This window comes from Hypomesus nipponensis, chromosome 5, assembly GCF_054491055.1.
Source record: "Hypomesus nipponensis isolate SF chromosome 5, ASM5449105v1, whole genome shotgun sequence".
Classification (NCBI taxonomy): Eukaryota; Metazoa; Chordata; class Actinopteri; order Osmeriformes; family Osmeridae; genus Hypomesus; species Hypomesus nipponensis.
Window position 1 is genome coordinate 14232313 of NC_140365.1, and position 11812 is coordinate 14244124.

General features: G+C 41.7%; 1 protein-coding gene across 1 annotated transcript in view; it reads left to right on the forward strand.

The window, feature by feature from the left end:
• The window catches only part of kcnj6 (potassium inwardly rectifying channel subfamily J member 6), a 91981-nt gene that overhangs the window by 73314 nt on the left and 6855 nt on the right, over positions 1–11812 (forward strand). The window contains exon 2 of the mRNA XM_084698245.1: positions 2001–2916. Within this exon, the coding sequence (XP_084554371.1) occupies positions 2025–2916 (892 nt within the window). The 5' untranslated portion in view covers positions 2001–2024. The remainder of the gene's footprint in view (positions 1–2000; positions 2917–11812) is intronic.

The window sequence follows — 11812 nt, forward strand, 5'->3', positions numbered from 1 at the left end:
CTCTTTGCGCTGTATCGCACAGCATTTTCAATATGCGACGTGCGGGACAAGGGGTGAAAATGCTGTGCAACACAACGCAAAGCGAGACAGGTGGTCACACTCGTGTCAAGGAGCTGGATGAGCCTGTGACAATTTGGAGCGTGCTGTGGAGCAATTCAATTGAATTCAATCATATATAGACATACCAAGGTGAAATTGTTTATGGTACTTCAGAGTGATGTCATCTTGAACCCTATTAGGTTTGAAAAACCATGAGTCAAAGTTATATTAGATTTATTGACAAAAAGATATTGAGGCAATGTGTACATTTACATAAATACACCCTTTCAGCCATTTTGTATTGCATTTCTTATTCAATTTGACCATTTATAAAAACATGTATTTTACACATCTGGTTCAAATTTATCAATTGCTACTGCGCTCTTCATTTAGTCCCCCTGGGTCCTGTTCTCATGCACTAAATGTCTCCGATGTTGCTCTGAGTCAAACGCTCAATAACTCATGCCACAAGCATGCTGACAGACATTTAAGTGAGAGACATTTAAACAGTCTGGCCTTAGGAAGCTAAGAAGGATGCAGGGTAAATATACAGTTTACTACTGATGAGGAGTTAGACATTACTGAGGTTGGAGAAGAGAATACTACACCAAAACCAATTTGCCAGTTGACTTTAGTATAAATCTACCTATCTGTCATTTGGGTTGTCATGTTCTAGCTCCCCTCCACCCTGTTGTTCAGGTATCCAGGCACACTGGGGGGGTATTCTCAACCTCCAGGAACCTGCCTGTTGTTCAGGTATCCAGGCACACTGGGGGGTATTCTCAACCTCCAGGAACCTGCCTGTTGTTCAGGTATCCAGGCACACTGGGGGGTATTCTCAACCTCCAGGAACCTGCCTGTTGTTCAGGTATCCAGGCACACTGGGGGGTATTCTCAACCTCCAGGAACATGCCTGACCTGGGACTCATCTTCCACACCTACAGTCTCTGCTGAAAACATCATACCTCAATTCATTGTTATAATACATTGTGTATTGTTCCTTTGTGGTTCTTTCAGTAAAACTGTAAAACATTCAGTTGTTAGCGTGGTTTTTGAACTTTGTAGAAAAAGAATAACCAAAAGGATCTTCTGGAGGATATATATACAAAAATAACTGTTATTTTCTGATGGAAGCTTGGTGGGTTAAGTTTACCAATAGCTTTTGGCAACCAGAGATTGGTTCTGACAGCTTCCGTTTCTGTGTTTTACTGGAGACGATGTTTCAAAACCTAGTGCAGCTCTTGAGGAGGGCGTTCCTTTAGGACTTGGCACAGTGTAAACAGACCTGGATAAACCAGAAAGAGATAAGATAAGACCACTTCAAGTCAATTAAATTAACATAGAATGGATGCCTAGCACACAAAAATAATAAAGAACCACAAAAATACAAAAAAAAATACAAAGTACATCAAATACATTTCCAGCGTCAATAGCAAAATACATTTCCAGCAGCAGTGCTCATGGGCTGGGGGGAAGTATTTTATTGTATCCTTGTTCAAAATGGCCAGTGCAGAGGGTACCAATTCTTCCTGTCTAGTGGGATCTTGAGTCTCCAGCCAGATGGCAGCAGCTGGAATGATGAATGGAGGTGGTGGGTGGGGTCAGGGTAGACCTGGGTTACCTTCTTAGTACTATTAGTACTGTATGGCACACTTGATTTGTTTTCATGAGACTGAATACCTCAAATAGAGAACACAAATACATGGCCAGAAAAATAGAAAAGTGTAGCTGTAATCATGCTGGGAGAAAAGGATAAGCACATGGCTACGACCATGCATCTTGTTTGTTCATACGATGAAAGACCACCACATCAGCTCAGTTGTATCTACCTCAAAATAGAGGGAGCTGCTTTATCACTGTAACGTTGCCCCCTCAAAAGGTAGACTCAGTCAGCTGATTCAGCGATTGTGTCTTGGTTCTTAACTGCTCTGTGTACCTCTTGTCTTGTTTTCTGTCTGTAGGCTTGACTCGCTCTAAAAGGCCCAATGGAGCAGGATGTTGAGAGCCCGGTCACCATCCAACAGCCCAAGCTGCCCAAGCATGTCCGGGAGGACATGCTGGTGGAGCGGGAACGGGCCAAAAGGAAGGTCCAGAGGTATGTGCGCAAGGACGGCAAGTGCAACGTCCATCACGGCAACGTGCGGGAGACCTACCGCTACCTGACAGACATCTTCACCACGCTGGTGGACCTCAAGTGGAGATTCAACCTGTTCATCTTTGTTTTGGTGTACACGGTCACTTGGCTGTTCTTCGGCTTCATGTGGTGGCTCATTGCCTATTTGCGTGGAGATTTGGACCACATAGGGGACAGCACATGGACTCCCTGTGTCAATAACCTCAACGGGTTTGTATCTGCGTTTCTATTCTCCATCGAGACAGAGACCACTATCGGGTACGGGTACAGGGTCATCACAGACCAGTGCCCCGAGGGGATTGTTTTGTTGTTGGTCCAGTCGGTTTTAGGGTCAATAGTAAATGCTTTCATGGTGGGCTGCATGTTCGTCAAAATTTCACAGCCCAAGAAGCGGGCGGAGACGTTAGTGTTCTCCACCTGTGCAGTAATCTCCATGAGGGATGGTAGACTATGCCTGATGTTCAGGGTCGGGGACCTCCGGAACTCTCACATTGTGGAGGCCTCTATCAGGGCCAAGCTGATCAAGTCCAAGCAGACCAAGGAAGGGGAGTTCATCCCCCTCAACCAGACAGACATGAACGTTGGTTATGACACGGGGGACGACAGGTTGTTTCTGGTGTCGCCCCTCATCATCTGCCATGAAATCAACCAGAACAGCCCTTTCTGGGAGATCTCCCAAGCCCACCTGGCCAAAGAGGACCTGGAGATTGTGGTCATTCTGGAAGGAATGGTGGAGGCTACAGGTAAGCAAATGATTGGTCAGATTTAAAAATTCATGACATGTCTTAAGGATCTTATTTTGACCTTTCCTTCAACGGCATGTCAATTTGTAAAACAGATTAGGATTTGTAGATGCTCTTTTGATGTATTCCATATACTGTATATGTATAAACTGAAATATCTAGTGTATCATTGGATTAGCAACTGCATATGCAGCCTTAGTGTTTATATTGTCGACAAATTATTAACCGAGAAGTGACCAAGTAGAGAGCGAGGATGTGTTTAATCTCATATCACGACAATGCATTAGTCAGTGCATATCTCTTCTCTTCTCACCTTCTTACCGTGTTTACCTCTGCTGTTTGAGAGGGGGAGTTATTGAAAGGCAGGAAGAGAAACAGAAGTGGAGATCATTTAATTAATCAAGATTCAGTCCTTATGTACACCATGATGTTGGCACAGAGCGAGGCTTTTGTTAGGTCATCAGCTAGACAATGGGCTTATTGTGCATGAGGTAGATGCAAATAAGATCATATTTCATTAGCAATAAGAAAGGGCAGGTGCATCCATGGTTGTGTAACCACACGGACCATTGTAAACATTGTCTGCAGACACTTTTTGCCTGATTACACAAGTAGCAAACAATTCTCGGTTGTCAATGTGTAAGAAAGCTACAAAGCAAGGCCATCAGACAGGCTTTTTGGTTACTATTAGTAAATAGTCCAACTCAAAAAGACTTTATATGAAAGCATTATAAAACATTTAAAAACTATTATTTGTCGCAAATAGGTGTTTGCCAGTTAGTCTCCTTAGAATCTGGCATTGTGCGTTCCTTATTGAAACTGTAAGAAGAGCTTTACCTTCTCCAGAGTTGCAGACTTGTTATTTTCAGGGATTGTACCAGGGTTGTTCTACAAATATTCTCAGACAGGAAAATATAAATGCTGTTTTCCTTGAAGGTTATGTTTTTCTTGAGTCTCCTTGGGTTCCTTGAAAAGCGTTTCTCAGACACAACAAAACCTTTGTGAGCCAAACCTTGTTGTCAGAGTAAAGAAGACACGTAACATGCTGTTTATAAATTAAAACTGTCTGTTGAAGGACAATTTTCTATGGCTGAGTGACTTTGTCTTTTCTTAGCTTCAAAAGACAGCTAAGTGACTTGGCAGGACTAGAAGCATGTCTCCATGCTGGACTTAGCCTGTGCATGTTCATGTTGAGTTAGTGAGGTAACACTAATGTGATTGAGTCCCCTCTATCAGCTACCCAGGGCCTCACTGAGCTGCACCATAAAACAGTACAACTCTGCCTCACAGGGCTCCTCTAAATGGGAAGACACACAATTGAATTTGTCACCCAATCAGTCACTGTGCACTACAATCTACACACCAAAACTTTCCTATTCCAACCGCTAGACCCGTGTGTAGACATTTCCATAAAGGCATAGATGTTATATTGAGGAGGCGTGTCAGTTCTGCAGATGGCATTCTTGAAAAGCAAGTCCAAAAGGACCCAGTGACACGTGTGACTGCTCTTGTGTACTGTGCATGACGGAGATGGAGATCCTTGCGGTTTGTTTTGGACTCCAGGTCTGTGTGCTATTTTTCTTTTCCTTCTAGCAGTGGGAGTTTGTCTGGCCTTGAGCGATGATTTCATAACTCATTGCACTGTAGATTGTGATGCTGTTGTTTTATGTAAAAAAAGAAAATTGATTTGGGCTTGCTTGGCTCATTCTACTCAAACAGGCCCCTTAAAAACAGCCATGAAAAGAGTCAAACCAAGATTTTTTTAAGGTATGAAACAAGCTCATAAAGACCCCCCCCCCCCCCTGCACTTCAGTTTATCTCCGCAACTCCCTAGCTTTCTGTGATCACAGGCCCAACAAATCAATCTAATTCTCCTCCTTTCAATTTACTCCTTTCTTCTCTTTGTGGCTGATACATGCAAATGAGTGAAATGAGCTCAAATTAGAGAGGCCTGCCGTTTTGAAAGCTGAAGCCTCTGCATCCCAATGTTCTGTTCTTTCTCATTTGTAATTTTCCATTTAATTTGACTAAAGTTTGATTCAAAGAATATCACTTATGTAATTGTGTGCGGTGTAAATTGTGTATTATCCTCTTTTTTACCTTTTCACAATGCTTTTCCCCTCATCCATAAAGAGGACTAGATAAAGCCTGGTATTATATAACACCACAGATTTTATTATGATTTTGCATACTTTGTACAGTTTGTTCAAAATAGTATGTGCTATTTGGTTGACATCAGAGCAATAGCCAACCATAACATTCTTTCACTTCATTTTTCTTTAGCCTCACATACAATATATGTGGTTATTATTATAATATGTGACTGTACAAGACATACTGCGTAATATCTCTGCATGTTATATGGGAGATCATTTACATTTTTAACTGCTCATTTACAGTACAGCTAGAGAATAGAGTGGAAAGCGCCATCTTGTCAGTTTGAGGCAGAGAAAATTTGGTTGGCAACATCACCCTGTTTGTTATTAGCATATTTAAATCAATGGCTGTAAGCGACAACATAAGTTATAACAGTATTTTGGCAGTAGAATTCATGCAGGGCGCATGGTGGAGATCATGTGCTGAATCAAGGAGCTGGAGTAGAACCTCCAATATAAATGATGAAGCAGTTGTTAAACTCTTTTTTTTCACACAGTTAAATGAGCATAATCTATTTCAGTCTGTGTATCGTCTGTGAGAGATTACCTTGCTAAACAACATTAGCTGCATAATCTCTGTTCATGAATAACCTCATGATGTTTTATGCCAGCAAACATCACCATGGATTCAACAAAACCAATCAGTGTTTGTCACTTCAAGGGGTCTCATACAGCTTTTCTTGTCTATTGATGTAGCTGGAAACAGTATTTTTACTCTCCCCCTCTGCAAACATGGATGTCATGCCTACGCCACTGCTCACATTGTGCAGTAATTTATCTCTCCTTTCTGGTTCGGAGAAGTCTTTGACTTTGTGGATAGAGGACTGCCCAGATTTACTAGACAATGTATCGTTCCTAACAACACCATTAGAAACCAATAGGGCTCTTTCTGGAATCGTTTTCAGGGTTTTTCCTGTTGTTTCTATAGAATAGGTGTAGGTGCTGATACATGTTTTTTTCCAGCATGATAGTGGATGTGGTAGCTTCGACATCTCAGTTATCAGCTATTTGATCGAACTGACAGGTTGTGTCCAACTCCGCATTCATCTTTTTTCAGTTATGTGATCATTATGTAACTAATAATATAGAAAATAGAGCCACCTATTTAATATGATGCTTTTAGCCTTTCCATAAAAAAAATAGCTTACAATCTACATTGTTAGAAAGTAATGGAGAAATCATTCCCTCTCTCTCTCTCTCTCTCTCTCTCTCTCTCTCTCTCTCTCTCTCTCTCTCTCTCTCTCTCTCTCTCTCTCTCTCTCTCTCTCTCTCTCTCTCTCTCTCTCTCTCTCTCTCTCTCTCATAGTGACCATACCATCATTGGCAGTGGTTGTGAGGTTGCCATGGCAACTGCAGTTGGTGAAGCTTGATCTTCGTGAGCAAACAAAGTGAGCAGGCAGGAAAGCCCACGATGGTTACGTAACCAGTGTTATGTAAACAGCAGGCCCATCCAGTCAATCTCTATCTGATCGTTATTAGCTATTTTTGCTAAACATATTCAACGTGTGGGCACGGACTTAACTTTACCTCTTTGTTCCGTGTTCCTCAACCAAAAACTTGTTATAGTGTGGCAGAAGGCATAGGTCTTTGTACTGATCATCTGCTAAAAACGAATGTGTGTGTGTGTATGTGCTGCAAACTGAATCACAAACTGGTCTCTCTGCTGCCTTGGTGCTGCCTTAGCAGTTGTTATTATAGTTCTGGAGAACAGTCACAATAATTGATGCTAAATGGCAAGCACCCAGTGCAGTACTGCACAGTGAGCACAAAGGGGAACTGCTAAGTTAGTATTATTGTACACAACATTAGAAGCAAGGCAGGTGTCTGTGTGAGATGCTGTAAGTACATAACGGTGCCAACTACTGTTCTGTGTTGTCGGATTACTTCTCAAACTCAAACTAGATAGGTCCTAAACTCCTCAACTGCATGTATTTGGATCAGTGAGATTCAAGTTGACAAAAGGTGCACAGTAATTGAGTAACTGTGTGAATGAAAAGTGTGAAAAGACTCAGGCAAGTTTAACATCCTTTTCTCAAAGGTTCTCCTCACCTGGTTCAGTAGCCCTAACATGTAGTACTGCCCTCTGGCCACAAGGTAACGGATAACAATTGTTTGTGCAGAGTCCATGCAGCACTGTGTTGTACCTGGTGATTAGTTGTTTGTTGTGTGAGTAGCATTATTGTGAGTGAGTGGATATGAGCAGCAGGCGGGAGGAAAGCAACACAGTAACTGGATGATGACAGGACACGTACTGCATCTCCAGAGTGACCACCACACTCTTTAACGTTGTCTAAGGATGGCAAGGGAGACAGGGAGAAAGGGAATGTGACGGAGTAAATGGGTTACCTCATCCATGGCATTAAAGTATTACAGTTTTACAAGTGAGTTCAGTGCAAGTTGTAAGGACGCAATGCAAATCTGTGAGCACCACAACCACACAACTTTTTGAAAGACATCAATGGAGCTGAAAGACATCAAACACTGTGTTCCATCCCAGTTTGTCAGCTTGCGTAGATAGACCCCTTGGAAGGAGAGCTGCCTCGTCATGTAACCCAAGGGTCCGTACGGACAGTAACAGCGGTGTGAAGGAGAATGTCATCAGTGAGGGTGGCGGAGCGGGGGTGCGGGGGAGGGGTGCAAGGTTGCAGAGAGCATGAAGCAGGAACAGCTTGTGGCCGTTTTCACAGCTGACCTATTCTATGCCGAGAGGACTGTTGTGGTGTGCAGTGCACGTAGGGTACTGCATAAATACACACAGACATGCGAATGTGCACACAGACACTCGCACAGCTCCACGGCATGATGGCCAGACTGTGTGGTCATAGGCCATATGCCCGCCATAAACTCATGTACCAGGTTTCCCCTTTCATACAATCATACACACACACAAGCACACACAAACTCTCTCACCTAGCCACACAAAACAGGACATCATGTTTCTGTGATTTAAAATCACCAAATGGAAATCAAGCCAAACGTCGCCATTAGAGGACATATTGGCATTAAAATAGTCCTCTTATGTTAACAAGACACACACATAGTATCATGGTTAATAAAGCTTGAAATAACAGTCCACCAGAAATTCATGTGTCCGTCCCTCATTAGTAGGCCAGGTTAATATGCTCCGCTAGATCTAAAGCTCTCTCAATGCCACCATGTTATACGTTACTTATATAATGTGATGTAGTCTCAAGTAGTCTGGATCTGCACTCTGACAAAAACAAATGCATGCACACCAGCTCAACAACATGTACAGTAACCTAGTCTTATAGTATTTAACTTTACAGAACTTTCTCATCTATATGATGATAGAGCGAAAGAGAGACAATTTAGGATACTAATATTATCCTACAAGAAACGAACGCCTCTAGACATTTGGCTACCAAGTCATCTACTGATGAGCCATCCAGGTGACGCTTATAATGTTCAAGGTAATGCCCAATTTACCAATTATCCTATAGTTCAATCAAATGATAGTCCAATATGCAAATATAGAAACAATATGCAAATATAGAAACAACATAATCACATAAGACACGTAAAACAACCAAAGTAATGCTGGGGACACACTAAACGATTTTTTTTTTATCTTGTAAGATTTTCAAACTGTGATAGACCACAAACATGAGGACAAAAAATCCTAAATTTAGCCATTTTGCTCCTACAGTGTGTGGTGTGTCATGATTCAGAAGACAGCACACCACACACAGATTTCCAACCAGTGTCCCGACTGTTAACACAAGAAATCTCGCTAAATCTGTCGAGATTTAAGAATAAGCATGGCGGACGATATGCAGGAAGAAATTGCGAGGATAGTGTTTGGAATGATTTTCACAGAAAATTCACGGAAAAAAAGAATAGGGTTTGCTGTTGCCAAAAATAAATTCCATTTAACTTTGTGCTGCGCCGTGACTCCGTTTGTTATGCTCCCGTCTTCTCTCAGCGTGCTTTCTGATTGGATATTGTTTTGTTTCACGTGATAAACTCGGGGTATGTCGTCGGGGTTCCCCCCACACATCAGGATTTCTGATTGCAAACATTCAAATGTTGAATGTCGTTCCGAGCAGATTCGGTCACTCTTGACACACCTCACACCAAAGGAACATTTGATAAAATAATCTGTAGAACCATCAAGATTATCGGACGTTACCTAGGATTGTCGGAAGGGGCGAAATCGGCCCGATTATCCTGTAATGTGTCCCCAGCATAACCCAAGGCAAGTGCAAACTCTACAGTCGGACAAAAATGTCCAAAACGGCTACAACAATGCATGTATTCATATTTTGCCACATGCCCAGAAGATACTTTTTGAATAGGGACATAACTTTGGAATAGTATCTTATGATGTGATACGGATAGTAATTTTATACCCACGATCCACTATTATTGTCCCTGAGTCTTTAGAAAGGAGAAAGTGACACACAGCCAAATAGTCTCACAAATGTCCAGTCAGATAAGTGTTGCAGAATGTCAAGAGAACATTAATTGTCTGTTGCTCTCAGGTAATCTTCCCAACAGATCCTGACTCATTTGGGGATTTTTGCATCTGAATGATCTTGGTGTTGACAGTAGACACACACACACATACACACACTCAGTCTCCTGCTAGGCCCCAGGCTGGGGCGTGGGTTACATAAATGTGCTTGGCTAGGACTGTCTCTGTGTGTGGGTGTATGACTGCCTTTGTCTCCATTTACCTTTGAGCTGTATTGCTCTTTGTAAAAGAGTTCTAGCATTTGAGTATGTCACTTTCTTCCCTCCTGAATCTCACTCAGAAGGCTCTGGGTTGTGTGAGTATTCAAGTCTGAAGACAGCCTACACTGATTAGGCCCCTGAAATCATAATGTGTCTCGCCTCTAACCCTTAACTAGTTTGAAGAACCTGTGTAAAAAGCAAAAATTCACTTGAGGTGTTGACTGTCAGGATCAGTCTCTCAACCTGGATAATTCCTGGGTTGGGTCGGAATAACACCTGCAACAAATTGCTGCACTACATTCAATTAGCAATTAGACACCTGGGCATTCACCTGCACTTTCTATATTCCACCACCGATTCCACTCATGTCTCTATATAAAGTAATTATTCAGCCGTTGTGCTGTTTTATTTGGAATTATAAAATAATAATCCTAACAATCTTACAATGCTCCCTTTTTGGTGGACTTCAGGGTCAAAACAACATATAGTAGTTTGTGAATGGTGTTTTTTATTGAAGCAGTCTTGTGTGTTACCTGAGTGATTAAAGCTCTTTCAGAGAGCTGGGCAGCTGTATGTTGGCTGTAGGGCTTTGGGGCTGTTCTGTGTCCATGGTCTCTGAGACTCTTGTTTCCACCATAGTGTTTCTGCAGCATACCGGCTGGCCACAGAAGCGCCACATTTTCAGGATCAATGACCAGACAAAACAGCAACATAGACCTCTACATCCCCTGCAAAAGAACAAACACACACAAATACCACACACATACAACCCATTCTCTACCCCACCACATACATACAACCCACTCTGTACCCCGCTACACACATTATCTTGTTATGCACTATAGACCTTCATGATGTCTCTTCTCTTTATATCCTGTTGATACCGACAGTCTGAAGCACCAATTATTTTAGAATCACCCATTCATTAAGAATTCCCCAGTTGACTTCCCTCGACTTTTGATACTATAATCTTAATAATTGTGCCCGTTTCAATGCCCTGCAGCGAAGCAACTGTAAAAGAGCCAGTTAGCCATGACAGCAGCAGTCAAAATGAGGATAAACCCTTGTCATCATGTATTCCTGTAATGTGGTTCTCTAATGAAACCTGCTGGATCAAAAAGAAAGAAAAAAGCGACAAGCTGGTCAAGAGGTCATTTGGTGATAGTCCACTGGACAGCTAATCTGTGTGATGAAAGCTGCCTCGTCGAACATTTGCAAAAGAAATGGAAATATATATATTTTTATTAGCCAGTCAGTTATTTCTAAGAATTGTTCTGTCTCTCTCTTTTTTTCTCTCACATCTCTCTCTCTCTTGAAAGACACTTCCTAGAATGATTAACGTGGTAAAATGTTCCCAATAAATAAGTAAATGAATAAGAGGAGAGTCTGTTTTCCTTGATGTCATTGGATCTCTCTTTACAGTACCAATCCTAACAGTACCGTTCCTTCTAAAGAGTCACAACATAAGCTCGGCAATGTCAGAAGCTACAGCTTAACATAATGTGCTTAGCATGGGGCTGGGACAAATGACATACTGTTGCCTTGCAAATATGCCCAGTGGTCTACATCTAAGTGTTTTACTGCATTCACAAGCCTACAGGCTGTTAGTTTTCAAAAGGCTTCTGGAGCATGCTGGCATATCAACATTTGATTATAAACAAGAATGTGATGGTTAGCCCAAAATGAGATGGTATTTGAATGGTGGTATTCCAGCCTGATGGACATGAGAAATAATGAGCCAGACATACCACTGTCTAGAGCACAAGATCACTGAATATTAGCTATTACTATATCCCTGTATATTTACTGCACCAGTATATTTTTCCAGTTACTATGTTTGTTACTAAGACTCCATGACAATAATAGCTAACTAAATAATGGCAAATAACCTTCCATGGGTTAATTACAGGTATGTGTTTCTAAGTTATCAATGGTCTGCATTAAATGTTCATTCATTAATTGTTGAAACTTTCTCAGTTTGAAAACACAAGATCCCCAGGTGTATATAATACTGCATGACATAAGAGGACGACCCAATCTAACTT